Source organism: Pimephales promelas, chromosome 12 (assembly GCF_988280905.1).
Source record: "Pimephales promelas chromosome 12, fPimPro1.hap1.1, whole genome shotgun sequence".
NCBI lineage: Eukaryota > Metazoa > Chordata > Actinopteri > Cypriniformes > Leuciscidae > Pimephales > Pimephales promelas.
In genome coordinates this window covers 34,664,202-34,685,087 of record NC_142780.1, presented here as the reverse complement: position 1 = coordinate 34,685,087, position 20,886 = coordinate 34,664,202, and the positions used below count along the sequence as shown (strand labels likewise).

At 35.5% G+C, this 20,886-nt stretch overlaps 2 protein-coding genes and 2 long non-coding RNA genes across 7 annotated transcripts; 3 read left to right on the top strand and 1 right to left on the bottom strand.

The window, feature by feature from the left end:
- Window positions 1-1,370: 1,370 nt before the first annotated feature.
- Window positions 1,371-4,829, top strand: LOC148977072 (uncharacterized). Of its 2 annotated transcripts, none has more exons than XM_089118080.1 (3): window positions 1,371-1,763; window positions 2,505-2,549; window positions 4,623-4,829. In XM_089118080.1, exons 1-3 carry the CDS (start codon window positions 1,580-1,582, stop codon window positions 4,775-4,777), a joined length of 384 nt encoding a protein of 127 aa, XP_088974206.1. In that variant the 5' UTR covers window positions 1,371-1,579; the 3' UTR covers window positions 4,778-4,829. The 2 variants fall into 2 exon arrangements, with proteins under 2 accessions (XP_088974206.1, XP_088974205.1); XM_089118079.1 differs by having other exon boundaries at window positions 4,620-4,829.
- hamp (hepcidin antimicrobial peptide) lies at window positions 4,741-6,351 on the top strand. 2 transcript variants are annotated; one of them, XM_039688816.2, is made up of 3 exons: window positions 4,741-4,871; window positions 5,493-5,582; window positions 5,909-6,351. In XM_039688816.2, the coding sequence occupies exons 1-3, from the start codon at window positions 4,785-4,787 to the stop codon at window positions 6,005-6,007; spliced, it is 276 nt and encodes a 91-aa protein (XP_039544750.2). In that variant the 5' UTR covers window positions 4,741-4,784; the 3' UTR covers window positions 6,008-6,351. The 2 variants fall into 2 exon arrangements, with proteins under 2 accessions (XP_039544750.2, XP_039544751.2); XM_039688817.2 differs by having other exon boundaries at window positions 4,745-4,871; window positions 5,496-5,582.
- Window positions 6,352-9,073: 2,722 nt separating this feature from the next.
- On the top strand, window positions 9,074-9,525 carry LOC120491172 (uncharacterized). Its single transcript, XR_005625205.2, has 2 exons — window positions 9,074-9,298; window positions 9,393-9,525. It is a non-coding gene; the product is annotated as an uncharacterized LOC120491172 (long non-coding RNA).
- Window positions 9,526-14,072: 4,547 nt separating this feature from the next.
- On the bottom strand, window positions 14,073-17,519 carry LOC120477960 (uncharacterized). 2 transcript variants are annotated; one of them, XR_016145825.1, is made up of 6 exons: window positions 17,247-17,519; window positions 17,067-17,142; window positions 16,885-16,973; window positions 16,662-16,750; window positions 16,144-16,540; window positions 14,073-14,560 (listed from the first exon to the last, which is right to left on the bottom strand). It is a non-coding gene; the product is annotated as an uncharacterized LOC120477960 (long non-coding RNA). The 2 variants fall into 2 exon arrangements; XR_016145824.1 differs by having other exon boundaries at window positions 16,889-16,973; window positions 17,247-17,512.
- Between the last annotated feature and the right edge of the window lie 3,367 nt (window positions 17,520-20,886).

Sequence of the window (20,886 nt, the reverse complement as noted above, 5' to 3'; positions counted from 1 at the left end):
ATTCACTATTACTTTCTGTCATGTCAGAATGCAATACAATAAAAGTGATGCGTGTCTAAGAACACCCTTCACACATGATCACTGTAACAAATGGCGTCCTTCGGCTTATGGCTTTATTTTGGAGCTTGATCATCAACATTGAAAGATGACTGGACTCCATTTCCCCATTAGCTGAACACACACTGTTCTCCAGTCAGTCAGTGTTGAAGGTCGAGAGCTCCACTCACCTCACCACAACACAGACTCATGTACCAAAAGAAATAAGAAGAACAGAAATGGTGTGGCCGTTCTGCATGACTTCATGTGCCCGCCACCTCTCTCTCTCTCTCTCTCTCTTTTTTTGGTTATATATTGACACATAAATTGAAAAAGCAAGCAAAGAAGCAAACAGCCACTGACAGCGACTGCGGTGTAGTAAAACTGACAGTGAAACGAATGTGACTCACAACAACTAGCACCCTAGTGAGATGATGCCTATCCAGGCGTCCATTGATGCATTTATTCAATATTTTATTATTTATTTTATTTTACTGTACTCGGTTCTATTCTATTGTTCTATTCTATTGCTTCTATTCTACTGCTCTGTTCTATTCCATTGTTCTGTTCTTTTCTATTCTATTCTATGATTCTATTCTATTGCTCTGATCTATTCTGTTTTATTCTGTTGTTCTTTTCTATCTATTCTAATGTTCTGTTCTATTCTATTGTTCTGTTCTTTTCTATTCTATTGTTCTATTCTATTCTATGGTTCTATTCTATTCTGTTTTATTCTTTTGTTCTATTCTACCTATTCTAATGTTCTGTTCTATTCCATTGTTCTGTTCTGTGAGAAGAAGGAAATTAATAAAGTTGAATAAAGTCGTTATTTTTTATTAAAAAAAATTTGCGCACAAAAGTGTTCTCGTCGCTTGATAAACTTAAGATTGAGCCACCGTAGTCACTCTGACTTTTTTTCACGATGTCTTTAATAACTTTTCTGGGCCGGCAAGTTTCAATCCCTTAAGAAGCTTATGGAGGAGTGATCCAGCTCTCAGATTTAATCAAAAATTTCTTAATTTGTGTTCTGAAGATGAACAAAAGTCTTACTGCGTTGAACAACATGAGGGTGAGTAATTACGGTCAGAGTTTACATTTTCGGGTGAACTATCCCTTTAAACCAACCAAACAATTGTATCTAGAAGACCAGACAAAACTGTAGTAGTAGTAGTAGTAGTAGTATACTTTATTATCCTCGAAAGGAAATTTGTTTTGGACTACATGGCTTTAGAAATGAACTGATCTTGACAAATAAAAATCAAGTGTCCAGTCCTCTCAACACTTAAGAAATGCCAGCAAACGTCGCCAGCCGTGCATCGCCACCGGAAGTAAACACCAGCAAACCCAACCGGTGACGCTCGTCACTCTGGCGGTTTTCTCTGCTGTCTAACGTCATGTTGAGTGTGTGTTTCCTTACAACAGGCTTTTTGGCTTCTGAAATTATTATTTTTTGTGTGAAGGCAAGATATTGATCGTCGTGTTTTGGTCATAAATCCTGTTTTTGGGAAAGCGTGCGTGAGTTCCTGACAGAGGCGCAGTGAGGATGAGCACAGGGTCATTGTCCCGGGACAGAGACGGGCCGTGGCGCCGGTCGCACTGGAGCCGGTGTGTGTTTGAGCAGAAGATCCCGCTGATAACACTGGCGTCGCTTCTCAACAAACACCAAACGTGTCCCTGTCCTCTTGAGAAAGAACACTCATCCAGTAATACAGCAGTCACAGCCATAGGTGACCACACACACCTTTTCATGACGCAAACCCTTTAAGTTTTGAAATCACTTTCATGGACGGATTCACGTGAATTAATCAAACTTACCAACGTAAAGCAGGACATATAGAAGTTTTTAGATTTTCCAGCAGAATATTTGTAGTGTATTGTTGGAATATAATATAATACATATACTTTTTTTTAAAGAATTACTATTTACATTTAAGAAAGAAAGTTTGAAAGTCGTCAACTAAATACAATAGCCTGAATAGACAGGAAAAAAATATTTATAATACATAATAGCTTAAATATAACACTATGAAATTAAATATATGCGAAGCAGTTTATTGCTACATCCAAATAAATATTTTAAAATTATAAATAACATTAAAAGCCAGTTTTAATCATATATATATATATATATATATATATATGAGAGAGAGAGAGAAGAAAGGTTGAACTAACAAATGCAATTATTAAAGCCTATCTAGAAAATATTTTTTTTTTGTATTTGATTAATAGCATTTTTTTCTCAACCATTATTGGAGTATTAAAGATTTTCAGTTCAAATTTATCTGTATAGAGTTCTTCATAATAAACATTATCTTTACAAAAATGGTGCCATAAGCAGCCAGCATGTAAGTCCCACAAAACAGCACACATGCAAACTATATATATTTATATATACTGTAAATACATGTACATTGCAAGGAAGGAGAATTTGTTAATTTTGAAATACACCTTTTTTTTCTGTCTTTTAGATTTCTCATCAACAGAGCCCGTGATCTACTGCACAATATTATCAGGTATTTCATGCATACTGGAATCTTTCATACTGTGCATACATAGAAACAGAAAAACAATTTATCATCCACAAAGTCCATTACATAAAAACAATTATTATTCCTCAAAATGTGGCCTAGACTTGTCCTTTATTTAATGGAAATTTTGTCATTACTAAAATCATAAATGGCAAGACATGATTTGGTCCACATTTAAATTCTTCTGATGAGAAGAGAAGAGCAATAATTGAAATGATCATTGATTGTCAAAGAAAGGATTTACAAAGTTACAAAGAAAGAAAAACTGAATTTATCAAAGATAGAGTGTTTCACACAGTTTATGCTTACAGTAAGGTGTGTGTTTTCCAAACTCATGTAACGCAAGTCACTCTTTCAAAACCCGATCACATGCTTTCATGACAGTTATACACATCTCCGTCCACATAATCATTGTTTCAAACTCAAGATTATTGTAATATATAATGAGAACATTTGCTTTAATCACTGAAACAAAACAATATGATCTTTTAACAATCAGTTCATTCAACAGCAAACTATGCAAGACACATGTGCTGAAATAATGACCGGCTACCGTCGCCACATTAGAACATATACTATTACATCAACTTAATCCATAACGTTATATATCTAGTGTGTATTAAAAGGTGTGAAGTTATGAAACTGTAATGAGGATTTGATGCCATCTGTCTCCCTCTGATCAATCTGATGTTATGACTGACTCTATGTTCACAAATAGCAAATCTCTCTCTCACGCCAAACACACATACACACACATTTTGCACAAACTTTGAATATGGTGGTTATCATTAGGATAAATCACTTGTGTAAAAAGAATTAATTTCAATTTCCAAATCCATATCAGAAACAAAAAGAAGTTCTATAGAAATTGTCTATAGAATCAATATCTATAGGTGCACTCTAAAAAAATGCTGGGTTCTTTTAACCCAAATTTGGGTCAAATATGGACAAACCCAATTGTTGGGTTAAAATGTAATTTAAACATTTAACCCAATGGCTGAGTTTGTCCATATTTGACCCAAAGATGGGTTAAAACAACCCAGCACGTTTTAGAGTGTGTAACCAAATGATTTATTTATTAACCATTAAGATCAACTGGATTAAATAACAACAGACAAATGTATTAAACTGAACAGGAAGAGTTTTAAGATGAAATTTGTGTTGTGAAAAGGTGAAAATTAAAAATTATGGACGGATTCACGTGAATTAATCAAACTTACCAACGTAAAGCAGGACATATAGAAGTTTTTAGATTTTCCAGCAGAATATTTGTAGTGTATTGTTGGAATATAATATAATAGCCTACATATAATTTTTTAAAAGAATTACTATTTACATTTAAGAAAGAAAGTTTGAGAAAGTCGTCAACGAAATAATAGCCTAAATAGACAGGAAAAAATATTTATAATACATAATAGCTTAAATATAACACTATGAAATTAAATATATGCGAAGCAGTTTATTGCTACATCCAAATAAATATTTAAAAATTATAAATAACATTAAAAGCCAGTTTTAATCATATATAAATATATATATATGAGAGAGAGAGAGAAGAAAGGTTGAACTAACAAATGCAATTATTAAAGCCTATCTGGAAAGTATATATTTTTTTGTATTTGATTAATAGCATTTTTTTCTCAACCATTATTGGAGTATTAAAGATTTTCAGTTCAAATTTATCTGTATAGATAAATGCCAAACACACATACACACAATGGCTGAGTTTGTCCATATTTGACCCAAAGATGGGTTAAAACAACCCAGCACGTTTTAGAGTGTGTAACCAAATGATTTATTTATTAACCATTAAGATCAACTGGATTAAATAACAACAGACAAATGTATTAAACTGAACAGGAAGAGTTTTAAGATGAAATTTGTGTTGTGAAAAGGTGAAAATTGAAATTATGCTGAAATGTAAAAAAAAAAAAAAAAGTGATGATCTGTTGTGATATTAGTACTAAGAGTTTGGAAAATGTGTACTTTACTAGTAAAAATAGATATGTTATGTAAATATGTCCAGTATATTTAAGATTTTCTGTGATTTCTCAGCAGTGCTGATCAGAGTTTCCAGAGTTGGGCAAGAGCTGACGGAGAGAGTCGAGCAGGTCAAAGGTTTAGACCGACGCTCAATAAATAGCAGAGCGGTGCCTGTCATCACCACACCAGAGAATAAACCCAACAGAACAGAAACCCTCCTCCAGTCCTGAAGAGAAGATGAAGTGTGCACTCGTGGCTCTCGCTGTTGCAGTCGTCATCGCATGTGTGTGTGTCCTCCAGACCGGGGCCGTTCCCTTCCCACAGGTGAGTCCACGCGTCACCACAGGTCAATTAAATTCGAATAAATTTTTTAAATTCAATTAACTTAAATTCAATCAATTCTAATTACTCGAACAATTAGAATATCGTGCAAAAGTTCATTTATGTTAGTAATTCGACTTAAAAGGTGAAACTAATATATTATAAATAGACTCATTACATGCAAAGTGAGATATGTCAAGCCTTTATTTGTTATAATTGTGATTCTTAGAACTTATGAAAACCCCAAAATCAAAATTAGAATATTGTGAAAAGGTTTTCATATTTGTAAACTATTATAACAAATAAAGGCTTGAAATATCTCACTTTGCATGTAATATAATATATCTATATAATCTATAATCTAGAGTCTATATAATATATTAGTTTCACCTTTTAAGCTAAATTAATGAAATAAATTAACTTTTGCACCACATTAAAATTCGAGTGTTCAATGCATTATGCAGTTTATGCATGCTTTATTAAAAGTGTTACCAGTTTTGCATGACATATCTCTTGGAACATTTGAAATAAAATCATGTAACTTTGATTCATATAGTATCAAATGCGATTTGATGAACATTATATAAGATGCCTGTTTTAAAGTCTTCACTTGTGTCTGATCAGCAGGTGCAGGATGAGCCTCACGTGGAGAGAGAAACACCACAGGAGAACCAGCTCTGGACCGAAGCTGCGCAGGAACACACAAACCCACTGGTGTGTACGCTGATATATAATGCAATGTGTGTGTGTGTGTATAATGTAATGTGTTGGTCATTCCAAAAAACAAACAAACACACAAACGTTCTTATTTTATTACATTGCTTGCTTTTAGTTAGGTCCACACACACACACACATATTCCTCAAAAAAAATAAAAAAAATAAAAATAAAGACTTACTATGATTAATAATTAATTGACTTTATTAGTTCAATTTTATTTTTTAGTTTTTTTGTTGTTATATTGCTTAAACTGTTTTTATTTCTACATATTGCATGTTTTTAGTTGTGCCCTAAATAAATATATTTATTTTCCCCCCATAGGCCTTGTTCAGGACTAAACGCCAGAGTCACCTGTCCCTGTGCCGATACTGCTGTAACTGCTGTCGCAACAAAGGCTGTGGATATTGCTGTAAATTCTGATCGTTTGACGGAGTCCCGTGCGCTTGGGAAAAGAGTTTCTTTGAAATATTAACTTATTTTTGTCTTCAAAATCCCTCCTGAAATGATTCCCCCTGTCGCACATGTTGTTTAATACGGGTATAAATGCAGGCTGTCTCCACACACACACACTGCTCTGTGACGCTACTGACAACAAACAGACAAGAGGAGGACTCACCTGCTGTTTTTGAATGCTGTTATGATTTTATATATTTTATACATGTATATATATATATATTTTAGGCCTGTGTACATAGACATGTTACACCAATGATTGTTTAGTATAATGTGAAAACATTTTTAATAAAATGATTTTTAAACATTGATTTGTTTTGTTGCTTCGGGCTGTCAGTGGTGAAACTCTAGGGGGCGCTAAACACTGAAACACACACACACACACACACACACAGAGATCTATCATTGTTGTATAGGCCTTATTCAGACAGAGCAGCGCCATGTCAGGTATGAAAGTGAGGCTGTGAGGGATAGACTTACTGTGTTTCCAATAGGCATCCGCTGTAAAAGGATTAATAAAGCGGCTAGATTACTTACAATTTTCCACAGCTTACATTGTCGGGAGTTTTTTGTCAACTGACATTTCTTGAAAAGATATTTTTCCAGTGTTTCATGAGCTGAACAATCCGAAAAACACATTAAATAACAGTACAGCCCATTGAAGAGATGCAAGTCTATCCCTCACAGCCTCGCTTTTATTCTCATTAAAAATCAAAGATGGCGCTGCCGTGAATAAGGCGTATTAATGCACCTCAGAGACTGCAACTCCTGCATCATACAAATATCAATTCTACAGATTCTGCTCACTATTGATTGAGTTTGGCATTAGCTTGCTTCTTTAAGCAAACAACAAGATACTGTAGTGAGTATTGAAAATACACAACACACACACATTAGTTTCACAGGCTATATTAGTGAGGACATTGCATAGACGTCCATTGATTTTACATCAGGTTAAAGCAAACCTTGGTTGACATAAATAAGAAAATTTTGGCCATCACACCCACCCAAAGTAGGTCATCCTGGTATTTTTGCTACTCTCTTGTGAATTCAGACTTAGTTTTCTTGTCACATACTGTTTTTTTTGCCTAACTTATACTCTATATATAGTAGGCATGTATGCGATTAACACTCCTTCCATGGGCTTCTCTCTGCTGGTTCGTAAAATGCTGTTATGTTTCTTAAGTGGCCTCTCAACACTCAATAGCTTTTTCATCATGCATTTTATATAATTTATACTGAACTCAACAGTGTTGTTCAATATTCTTGAGATCCCTAAGCAGAATGGATGAAGACTTTAATCAAGGCAAACCACCAACGCAAACACACGCCTGACTCTTCGTTGTGTGGATCGCAGGCAGCACCTGGACTCGTTCGTTTTAATTAGTCTCTCTCTCTCTCTCTCTCTCTCTCTCTCTCTCTCTCTCTCTCTCTCTCTCTCTCTCTCTCTCTCTCTCTCTCTCTCTCTCTCTCTCTCTCTCTCCGTCCAACTGTTGAGGCACTGTTGGATTTGGAGAGATTTATTTTATTGTTGTTATGATTTTGTCGTAGGAACATTATTCAGAATGTTTTAAAAATGTGCAAGCTTTTCATTGAAGAATATAAGACTGAATTTCACATGAAAACTCACATGCACAGTGATGAAAACAACATATATGTTCTCTTGTGTTGTGAGCCTGCGTATTCAGATGTACTATGAAACTGTTTTCAGCATTGATAATAATCATAAATGTTTCTGATCATATTAGAGTGATTTCTGAAGGATCATGCGGAACTGAAGACTGGAGTAATGATGCTGAAAATTCCGATTTGATCGCAGAAATAAATTATATTTTAAAATATATTCACGTAGAAAGCCGTTCTTTTAAATTGTAATAATATTTCACTATTTTTACTATATTTTTGATCAAATAAATTCAGCCTTGATGAGCAGAAGGATCATGCTTTTGAACTATAGTGTTCCTTCAGACGTCTCAGAATAAAATACAATATAAATTTATTATGGACAACTGTAACATTAAATATATAAGTTCAGTAAAAAATAATTTTCAAGCTTTTTGGAGTTTGGCAGACATGATCACTAATATTTTTTTAATGTAATAAACTTGAATGTATTCATCATGATCACAATGTGTATGCATGAGCTTATTGTTTTTGATGTTCGTCTGGTGGGCGATAAATCAGCCGAAAAAATCCCATAGACCATTGGCCCTGCTGTCAGGCAGACCTCTCAGGATTTATTTGATCAAGCAGCCAATAAGTAATGGCCTAAAATCTTCATAGTCACACCATAGCAACCAGTTACAGCACCCAAGCAACCGTGGCCTTTTGTTTTCCTAAATGAATACATGACGTCAGTCATTGACAGTCACCTCTGATAAAAGATTACACTAAATTGTAATAAAGAACCATGGACTTTCTAGTTCTTTTCTTAGATATTCTTGAAACTATATGCATTGTGCGCTACACAAATAAATGTGAATTGAATTTAACCGAACTATAACCTCTCATTGTATGCAAAGCTGTGTGAATCATTGTGTTCCCCCAAAACAAACAAAAAAACTTTTATTCAGAGGTGAACTGTCCCTTTAACCCCAGGGTTTAGCTCTCCAGTGGTTTCATTGGTATGTAAAGTCTTGTCTTGCCTCCAACAACTGGAACTTCTGCCGGGATCCAGAGCAAACTAGTGTTATCGACTGTGTGATTAGTCTTTCTATTGCTCCTCGTACAGCACACACTGTATCAGGATGTATTCAGCATCATATATTCTCAGAGATTTCTTTACACAGACCTTAGAGACGATGATGATAGCGGTTAGTGCATTTCACATAAACACACAGCAGCGCATAGATTAATATATAAAGGCTGGTCTCTCATGAATAATTTAACATATGCCATAAATCGAGGGCAGTAGCCTATAAAGGGTTTTTATTACCTATGATATTACACTAGACCCTCTTCGAGTGAACCATGTAGTATTTTTAACATCCTAGGGCGTCACATAGTGACGCTTTTGACAATGCATATTGTTGTGAATTTGATCCTTTAATTATACTTTTTATTTATTTTTTTTCTTTCTCCTGACATATTTGCACTTCATATCCCACAATCCTTTTGTCAGTTTCACTACATTACCCATACAACCCCTGGGCAAGGTCTATAAGTAGACCTCACTTCCTCCCTTTTTTCCTTTTGTATTGGTGAGGTGTGGTGGTTGGAATGGACACCCAACCATGTCCTTTCCTTAGGATGCGTTGAGTAAGTTTGTTTTGCCAATTGTTTAAAATATATGTTGTTGATATGTTACTGATGAATTATATGAGTTTAATTTCCTTTATTGTATTGTTTGTAGTGACTAAAGACCATCTTGTACGTCCTGTTTATCCTGTCCCTCCATTAACATCTGTTCATTGGCATCATGTGTGTCAGCTCCATGTGAATTAAGACTTTATCATCCTGAACTGAAAATAAAAGAGAGCAAAGGACTGGTATTTTTTCCATGTGTTTTAATCAGACACACCATCAGGTTTCTACAACTCCAACGAACTTTGGATACATTTAACATCTGAGATCCAATACATATATATATCCAACGCACATGGCACCCTTTAGCGTCAATATAACACACTTCGGTTGTGGGTAGGTTTAGGGTTAGACCACTAGGAGGCGCCTTCTGCCCATATATATCTGCGTCTCATATTGAAGCTAAAGGGTGCCATGTGCGTCGGATGTTTACACATTGTCAAAAGCGTCACTATATGACGTTTTGGGATGAGAACGGGCTCTGTATAGTATTTCTTTAATCTCAGAAAGTCGAAAGTTGTAATGGAACAGAATCTACAATTCCGAGTTTATGATGTCATGCTTTCACTTTATATTATGCACCAGTCAGTCAAAGCTTATGACAGTCAATACACACAGTTTAGCAAACGTGCAGAGCCAGGAGTGTAAAACACTGCAAATGATCCTCACCTGCAGAATAAGTGCTGGCCTTAAACAGCATCGTTTATTCGTCAAACGTCTTTGTCGACAATTGAACACCTGCAAAACCAACGCTTCGTATGTATTTATTTCTGAGCAGCGCAACAATGGAAAACGTTTGGAGATATTAAACATATCGTTCATTTACTTCGTATGGAAATGGAACTAAAAACATTCCCAATTATCTGGAGTGTTTTGTTGCAAACACTATTATGAATTTTTCTTCTAGGTCATTTTATGTAGTTGGCATATTTCAAAATGTAATTCTTCTTCAGTGCATTCACTTAAAGTGTTTCTCATGCATTATTCAGCTGGAACTTACACTGGAGATCAAGGCAAAAAAAAAAAATGGAAATATTCATGCAGTTATGTTATATAATTGGTCACAAACTCTCTCCTTTTGAACGGTAAGGAGTTCTAACATCAGAATGGTCACATGGGATTTACAGATCACGTGATTGGCTCAGAAATTCCAAGGAAATATGGAAGCAGGTTACTTCACATGTGCCAATCAAACATCTGCCATGGTGGAGGACAGGTGTGTCATAACCTACTGGGATCAACACAAAATGTGCTTTTTAACAGTCTGTGATCACTGACTGCTTGCATTACATGGAAAAGAGCGACTGGGACATTCTGGAAGAATGAAAATCCTAGAGAGTTACAACGACAGGGGTGAGTCGAGTTTTTTTTCAGGGGACGCGCCATATGCTCACACTGATGCAGGAGAATTTAAAGTGACTTAATATTAGTGAGTCACGGTGTTTCTTTGTTCTTGCTGACTACATCACTTCCTCTGGCAAACCTGGGCATCAGCTCCGGCATAAATAACTCAAAGAGAAGCAAAAAATCTAAATCAACAGCTCGTATTTCTCCTCCTCCCCTCTCTCGTCCAGCTGTCTATCGGAGCATGGCCTCTCTCATTCCAGTACAAGAGAGCAAATAAAACTGTCTATTCATTTGTCTCGAGCTAGATGCTGTTCTGAATGTGCAGAAGATGGAAAAACAGGACTAGTGATTGTAGACGTGCTCCTGAGGGACAGGAGAGATTGAATTCGGGACAAATTCCATTGAATTTATAATCAGAAGTCAAGCAGAAGATGCTCGATTCTTCGATTACGGGAACCTTTCTGTCCCCGGGAGGATTTTTAAGGAAAAAGTCTATAATTTTGAATGATTCGTTGCTTTAAACTTTGAATTACTTTGATGTTACATTTTGTGTTTGTTCCCTGACTATATAACGCTGCAGCTTCATGAGAGCCTTATTGTAGTTTGTGAACAATGTGCATTTCTTTTATAACAAAGGATCACTGTCCCCAGAACTGCCACATCCCAGCATTTTAAAGAACAACACAAATATATCCATCCATCCACCCTTTACTTGTCTTTTTATATAATATTACATTCTATACATAATTAAATAATTCTAAATATATTCATTTATAAAAATATTTTAAATTTCGTACTAAAAATAATTCCATACTTTACCATTTCATACTTTAAAGAGCACTAAAACTTTTAATTTAATATCATCAAATATTTGTGATTTATAAAATACCCAGCTATTTAAAGGGGTAGTTCACTTAAAAAAAAATAATTTGCTGATAATTTATACTCACCCCCATGTCATCCAAGATGTCCATGTCTTTCTTTCTTCAGTTGAAAAGAAATTAGGGTTTTTGATGAAAACATTCCAGGATTTTCTCCACATAATGGACTTCAATGGGGTCCAAATGAAAGTTTCAGTGCAGTTTAAAGGGCTTTAAACGACACCAGACGATGAAAAAGGGTCTTATCTAGCGAAACGAGCGCTCATTTAAAAAATAAATAAAAAAGTTTAAGTTTTATAAGCACAAATGCTTGCCTTGCTCTGTTCTGTGATGCGCGTTCATGACTCTCCTGTTCGAACTCGTTCATCAAAATGAACGAATCTTTTTTCGAGTCATTTCGTACCAGATTCATCGTCTGGTGTCGTTTAAAGCCCTTTGAAGCTGCACTGAAACTCTCATTTGGACCTTGAACCGTTTGGACCCCACTGAAGTCCATTATGGAGAAAAATCCTGGAATGTTTTCATCAAAAAATCTTAATTTCTTTTCAACCGAAGAAAGAAAGACATGGACATCTTGGATGACATGGGGGTGAGTAAATTTTCAGCAATAGTTTTTTTTGTTGTTTCAATCGACAAACAACCATTTTAACTGCAGTTCCAGTATCTGCCAGCAGGGGCGAACTTACCTGTCAAACTTTGACCTCTTGGTTTAGGGTGCATATAAACTGTATATCTGGAATCTGCAGACACATTGTATTTCATTGAAATGTGCACATAAAACAGTATGTGTGAATGGGATGTGCAGTGTGAAATGAAACAGGAGGAGCACTCATGCACCTCTATACCAACAGGGGAGCTGTCCTAATTACAGTTTCTGTCTGCGCTTTTGTATTCGCTCCTTCCTGCGAGATCATTTATAAACTGCGGCTTACGCAACGCTCATCTGATCACTCGAGGTCTAGAGCATCTGCACGCATCTTCAAAGCAGCAGCGTAATGACAGAAACACACACACTCATTAACCAGTCCAGTCCTGCGCTCAGAGGTGATCTGGGCCTTCTTCCCTGAGACACACATGATGACTCCATACCACTATTTGAGGATTTGCATTAATGCCAAAGGTGTGTGTGTGTGTGTGTGTGTTTCAGGGGAGGGTGAAATTCACAATTTAAGAATTGTACCTTTTCATTCGTGAGTTGAATTGGTCACGTCCCATAGGATGTTGAATTTGAATTGAAGTGGCAGGGTGAGGAATTATTTATTCAATTCAATGAAATTCAAGTCACACAGCTGAGAAATTTCATTTTGGTGACAAATCATAAATAATAGTTGCCTAATTCAATTTTTAAGATTTTGCAGAGCATTGTTATTCCACAACGGTCCATAAAATTAGTTTTGAGTTATTTATTTGAGAGAATTTATTACATATAAATAAACATACAAATAAATGTAAAAAAATAAAAATAAAATGCAAAATATCTTATTATTTTTAATTTTTTTATTTATAAATTAGTGTTCATATATAATATTATTAGTAATATAATAATATTAATTAGAAAATATACATTTGTATTTATTTGGTCAAAAATGCTGTAAAAACAGAACAATTGTGAAATATTATTACATTTTAAAAGAACTGTTTTCTATGTGAATATATTGTAAAATATAATTAATTCCTGTGATCAAATCTGACATTTCAGCATCATTACTCCAGTCTTTAGTGTACATGATCCTTCAGAAATCATTTTAATACACTCTAAAAAAAATGCTAGGTTGTTTTAACTTAATTTTGGGTCAAATATGGACAAACCCAGCTGTTGAGTTAAATTTCTTAATTGCATTTTTTTAATCCAACATTTGGTTTAGTCCATATTTTACCCAAAATTGGGTTAAAACACAACATTTTTTAGGGTGTGCTCAACAATCCTAATTATTATCAATTTTAAACACTTCTGCTGTTCAATATTTTTGTGGAAGATTTCTTTCATTAAGAACAATCACCCATTGTATATTCAATATACAGGCTATATTAGCAAAAAAATGTCAGGAGATTTGTCACCATGGGTGTTAAAATTATCACTTTCCGGGTGAACATACAGGTCCATCTTTGCTAGTGTTAAAACAACACTGACGATAGTGTTTATTTTTTAAACACTGTGTTAGTGTTTCATTTAATCACTCAAGGTGTTGGAAATTATTACTCTTAAATATACACATTTAACACTTTATGGTGTTTAATCACACAACTCCAGTGTATTTTTTTATGTTGATTTAATGTTTATAATGTATACTTATTTTAAAATGGTAATGCAGATGAAGTTTTAAAAAATTAAACTTTTAAACCCGAAGATATTTTTCCAAAAACCAAGTTACTATGAATTTATTTTAACATTTATTAAAATTAAAATTTTTCAAACATACAATTGAATAAGACAACTCTCCAATGCAATACCATCTTATTATTTAAAAGAATAATTTCACTTTGAAATAAACACATCACTCTTTATTACTCTTAAAAAACTTTATTTCAAAACAATCCAAAAAGTCTGGGATCATAGTAGAATTCTGTTCACTGTAAAGTTAAAAATAAAGGCAAAATGTAAACAGTTGTTTCAAACAAACTATTTTTTTTATTAACGAACAAGCACGTTTACATTATAGGTTAATTTTTTAAATAAACGATGAATGCACAATATATGGATTTCTGTCATCAGAATTATATGATGTGATCAAATGGTGTTTAATACTTAAGTCCTGAACATATCAGTGAATGTGAGTCCTGTGTCAGTGAAGTTAATTCAGTACCTTTGACTTTGCAACAGTACAGCAGTGCTTGAGTCAAAAACATTCAGCAGATGAAAAACAGTAGCAGGATATGAGTGGATCAGCTGTATCCAGTCGCTAACAGTAAAGTTCAGTGCAGTTGTTTCACAGAGCAGAAAAGGCTGTGCAGATCCAACTTTAGTGAAAAATCGTGTAGTACTGGGTACCTAGAACACAAAACCAGATCATTTACACATTTGTGTTTCATAAATACAGCAAGTTTAGGGTGAAAAAAAGTTCAATCATCGACTCAAACAAAAAAACATTTTTGTTTGATTAAGACTTGAATTTACTGATTTCCAAGTAAATCGAAGATTTAATTAATAAAAAAAATGTAATTCTGTCATTAATTATTCACCCTTATGTTGTTCCAAACCAGTAAGAGTTTTTCTCATCTTCGAAACACTTAAAGGGTTAGTTCACCCAAAAATGAAAATTCTGACTAATTATTCACCCTCATGTTGTTCCAACCCCGTAAGAATTTCCTTCATCTTCAGGACACAAATTAAGATATTTTTGATTAAATCTGAGCTATCTCACTCCTCCATAGCCTTCTAAGGGATTGAAACTTGGCGCCAAGAAAAGTTATTAAAGACATTGTAAAAATAGACAGAGTGACTACAGTGGCTCAACCTTAAGTTTATCAAGTGACAAAAATACTTTTTGTATGCAAAAAAAAAAAACCAAACTAAAAATATTAAAATTAACTATTCATTTTCTTCTGCGTGGGCCTGAGCAAGTTAACAGTGTAACAGTGCAGCGCTTCTGTGTTGTACGTCACACACACACACAACCAGCATCGGCCAATAGTGAGCCTGTGTGTGACGTACAACACTGAAGCACTGTTACACTACGAGAACCATCTCAAGGCCCACAGAGAAGCATGCATAGTTAAATAAAGTCGTAATTTCTGTTTGTTTTTGGCACACAACGTATTCTCGTTGCTTGATAAACTTATGATTGCGCTTCTGTAGTCACTTGGACTATTTTAACAATATCTTTAATAACTTTCTGGGCTGGCAAGTTTTGATCCCTTAGAAGCCTATGGAGGAGTGAGATAGCTCAGATTTAATCAAAAATATCTTAATTTGTGTTCAGAAGATGAACGAAAGTCTTACAGGGCTGGAACAACATGAAGGTGAGTAAATACTGACAGAATTTACATTTTTGGGTGAACAGTCCCTTTAATGAAGATATTTTTAATGAAATATAAGAGATTTCTGTCCATTCATCTAAAGCCTATTCAACCACCACTTCCAAAGCCACGGAAAGGTATAAAGGAAATCAAAGTAATCCATGTGACTCTAGTGGTGTAACATAAATTTCACAATTTTAACTCAACTTTATTTACAAAATATTCCTCTTCAATGCACATACATGCACATCAACAACATGCACGAGTTGTAATGTTCTCATGAACGCATGTTGGAAATAAATATTTAATAAATTGGTAAATTTGTTTTTGCTGCAAACACAGCACTTGCATAGTTTAATAAACATTTATGTTAAACCACTGGAGTCGCATGGAGTACTTTAATGATGTACTTTTGTCTGGGGCTTGAAAGTGGTAGTTGCGTAGATTGTCAATGGAGGGGCACGAAGCTCTCAGATTTCATTAAAAATATCTTCGTTTGTGTTGTGAACATCGAAAAACGCTCACATGTTTGGAACGACATGAGGGTGAGTAATTAATGACAGAATTTCCATTTGTGGGTGAACTAACACTTTAAGAATAAATTAAGACACGCACCTTAAGAAATCTCACTAAATAGTCAGCCGCCGGATTCTGGAAGGATCGGTGTTCTCTTCTTGTGGCTTTGTAATGTTGGGGGCAGGTGATGGGCAGAGATTTCTACTTGTCAAATCAAGAAAACCATTGATTAGAAATCTTATTTTAAGTTTATATATATACACACACACACACACACACACACTTTTATTAAGTAATTTGGCTAGACAAATTCAAAATATGTGTTATGAAACAAAGAAAATCTAGTAATACCAAGCCATGATTATTTTTGTTTGTGCCCATGATTCTCTCATATGTTAACTTATCTGTTATCTTTCCATCACCAGGTTCTAGTCTGTACAGTCTTTAAACACCAAGCCTGGTACCCTTAGCCACTTGGTGCATCATAGAATTGCTCCTAGCAAAAACAAATTGCAAAAATCAATAAATTTAAACATTAAAGCATCTCCAAGTATCAACCAAAAGTTAATCTGATAAATACATTTTGCATCAATATTTAATTTGAAATAATTGCTTACCCATTCTAAGAAGATTGGTCCTCCAAATAAGGAAATAAAGTGAAAATTTCACGTGCATTGTTGGTCCGCAGTTTGTGGAGTTGGTTTAGCTGGCAGACGAGAGTAAAAGATAGTTTGAGGATAAATACTTTATGATATTTGCACATCACACATATTGTCATAAAACAATATCATATTATAAAACACGTAGCACAGTAAATGAGTAAAAAACACTTAAAGTTACCTACTCGGTGTTTTCACTGTTAAAAGCAAACTCCGTGTCTGCATTCTGCACTGCTTTTTGAAATGCGTCACGAGTCAAAGATGCAGGACCTGACGGTTTAGGCGCGCACATTACATAAATATCGTTACAAAACAATATAATGCCATGAAATTCATGAGGTAAATTATGTTAAAAACACTTACTGTAGGTGTTTTCTCTGTTAACGTTAAGCCTCCTCCTCGTCAGCTCCGTATTTAGGCTAGTCAAAGATGATGTCGCCTTTGAAAAGAATTTCGACCGTTTAATCGCGCTGGGCATTTAAATATCGCCATGAATCAATATACTATAAAATACATTGCCAATGTAAATTAGAAAACACTTACTTTCGTTGTTTCCCGGTTAAAAAGCAAACCCATCCTGGTCTGCCCCGAATCGCGCGTCATAGAAAATGTCCCTCTGAGAGCGGTTTGCTCGTCCACAGAACATACATATTGTTATAAAACAATATGATGTTATAAAATGAATCTATAAATGCGATAAAACACGTAATAAATGCGTGTTTCCTCCTCGTATGCCTTGCGACTCGAGTCAAAGAAAATGGCGCCTGTGAGTCAAGTTTCAGCTCGTTTCGTTCCGCCCAGCACGTAAATGTCCCGGATGTGACTAGTAACACTATTATTGGTGTTGTCAAAGCATTCTCAGGTGCTACTTAGATTTAACTCCACATGTTTTCACCAGCCAGAGTGTGGTTTACACTAGCTAGTGTTAATCCCTTGAGATTCAACACCAGAAAATTAACACTTTACTCTAAGAGACTTTAACACCAGGATTTCAACACTGAAGATTTTGCTGTGAACGTTGTTCCCATATGCTGTGTATGAACATAATAATGGGCAATTCATACTTTAAAATTCTATAAAAACAGCACAGCATTTTGAATGAATTGCATGCATTTGAATCCCAATTCTGCATCCGTTTGCCGCTTCAGATCAAATTGAACAGGAATATTTTAGTCATTCTCACTCCAGTTTCCAACACTGGTTTGCTGAGTGTGCCTCGAATGAGAGCAAGCCGTCCGTTCCGATGTGTTTTTTCTCTCCATCCACGCCCCACTGGAGCTTCTTTGAGTTATTTCCACACAGGGATGCAGAGACACCTAAACAAATGGGTCTTTGGTGGAATTACGCATGCGGCTCTGCTGAACACACGCTGACTCAGCTCCCGCGAGGACTGCGGCTTTTATAGGTGAGCGAGCACCCCCCTCCACCTGCCCCGCTCACTTCATCATCCGCTGCAGATCAGCTCCACGTCTGCACCATCTGCAGCCGCGGACGCGCCACAGATGTGGGGTGTCTCTGGTCCCACCAAAGACTTTCCCCTTGAAGAGCTCGCGGCGTCTGTGTTCAGTCCAGCAGAGCCAAACGCAGATGGAGTCTGAAATCAGGCCTGGATGCATCATGGCCATGTTGCTGTACCCTTCAAGGCGGCGAGTATTCAACGTTTTTAGCCTCGAAAGTGATTAGCGAGATGTGAGGCATTACTTGAAGCAAGAATTCACCAATTCCAAAAAAAAAAAAAAAAAAAAGATTCATAAAAGTATACGAATAACTTGTTTGTAGTTTATTATTATTATTCTTCAATCCTCTGGTTTCACAGACAAGACTTTAACTAGTCCAAGACGTTTGAGGGGTTTTAACTGAAAGCTTTCTCTTTAAAATAGGATTAAAGGAACACCAATACTAATACTGTGTTTGATCCCCTTTCGCCTCCAGAACTGTCGTGGCATTGATTCAACAAGAAAGCAGTCTTTAGAAATCAATAATCACTATTTATGGGCTTCTATCTTGACTTTGTGCCTCCATGTCCCCCCCGATTGCCTCATAGACGAGTAGTATGAAGCTGCAGACTCGGAGACCTTCATTTACAGTCCCCCTGCACCCAGAGTCCCGCATTCTCAGACCCCTCGTTTTTCGAGACAGCGCCTCCTATCAAATTGTATCGGATAAACATGTGAAGAACTTAAGCCAAAACATGAGTAGTAGATAAATAAAATCTTCAATTTTATTTAGCGATTCGTAGTAGACTACTCGTTTGATTTATTTTGTTAATAAAACTAATTTAGCTCATCGATACAACATATGAATAGTCCATTTAATATTTGTAAAGATAGTTTGAAACAAGATTTGAGCCGTTAATGTAGGCTATGTTTTTTCGCCCTCTTCTCCCCGAAAATATTTAGATAGCTTATGTTTACGTTAGCCTTTAACCTTGGACTTTTTGTAGAAATGTCTTAAATGCTGCAGTTATTTTCACTGCCCATTTTGTGCCCCCATATATTTCAAACCCACAAAGTTGTCCAAAGTTCAAAAACATCTCAAGGGACACTTCAACAGAGCAGTGCAACATGGTAACTAACATTTGCAAACATTTTTTCTTTTTTTTCTTTCTTTCTTTTTGAAACATCATAAGACATGTGCTATCGGTCCTATGGAGTTGCCCCTGCCGAATCCAGCAACATATCATTGATTATGCAAAGGGACTTATTAATGAGTTTTTTTTATTGCAATTGAAGACGAAAAGTAAAGTCAAAACACTGTTTTTTTCTTCCTTTTTTCTTTACAGCAAGATGATGTTTAGGTGATCATTAAAAAAAGTACAGGATTGTTTATTATTGGTGTTTTGTCTATTCTGATTTGTTTTGCTTCGCATTCAAAATATCAAAAAACAGATATTGTAGCCTAATGTTAGCATGGTAATGTTAAATTAGACCATTATAGGTTTAACTGAAAGAAAAATTGGAATTTGAATAAAAAAATATAATAAAAAAACATTGTAGCAATATAATATAGCCTACTATTTTTCTGAAGATAGTTCAATCTGCTAATTGTATCCCTTCCATCAGTAACAATTAGGTTGGTTTTTTTTTACACATGCATTAAGCAGGGAACACAAATATTTATTGGATAATTTATTTGAAGACCGTAATATTGCATCCTATTGTTTTTAATTGCATTTGGATAATGCGCTGTACTCTGTGTGCGGGTGTTATTCGATCTTCTGAACAGCAGGAGGCGCTGTGTTCGAAAAACGAGGGGTCTGAGAATGCGGGACTCTCGTTGGGGGACTGTAGATGCAGGCTCCGAGTCTGCAGCTTCATAATATTGTCATAGACCGTAAAAGATAGCCTGCGAGCTTCTCCTCCTGTCAATACGGTAATGTCTCTAGAGTGCCGAAGTTACGACGTCACTCTGTAGGCTAAAACGCGGAGGATTTTTGAATGGGTTTTTGCTAAATCGTCTAAAATAAGGTCTGTGGTGAACAAAGCCTCTAAATATTTTCACGTTTTGATCTATGACACAGAACACACAGTTATAACCTGCTTGTGTTTTTTTTTTAAACTTTATTGTGTCTGATTGTGTTTTTTCAAATCTTTATATAGGCTTCAAAATGTATAAATTTTGGATTACCTTGTAAAGATTATCTTGCTAGACAAAACGTGTAAGGGTCACATCTCTTTGTTAAACACAGATCTTATTTTTTGCGATTTTCCAAAAGTCTATGGGGAAAATGCATTGCTTTTCGACCGAGGGAACCCATGCGCCGCTAGCTTCCGGGTTAAAGTGACGTCATCACTTCGGCACTCTATTGAGCGACAGAAAGTCCTGTGCTTATGACGCTTTTTTTTTACAAAAACGGCTTCGGGACCGTAACGTAATATACAAAGTAATGGAGCAGCATTGTCGTGTTTCTTATTTTTAGAAATAAATAATGGACAAATGAAGTCTTTGGACGCCTCAGATGTAAAGTTATTCGCTGTCAAAATGAATGGGAGTCAATGGGATGCTAACAGCAGGTGAAGTTCTGCTACAATGGCGGCTCCCGCGAGGCTTCAACTTCCGGATGATGGATTACCTCCTTGACTTAACTAGCCCAGTTCATTCAAACACCTCCACGCTTTCCTGATTTAAATACAGTTTCATAGTGTATTAAAAAAAAAAAAAATGGAGTATCTCTTTAAAGTCA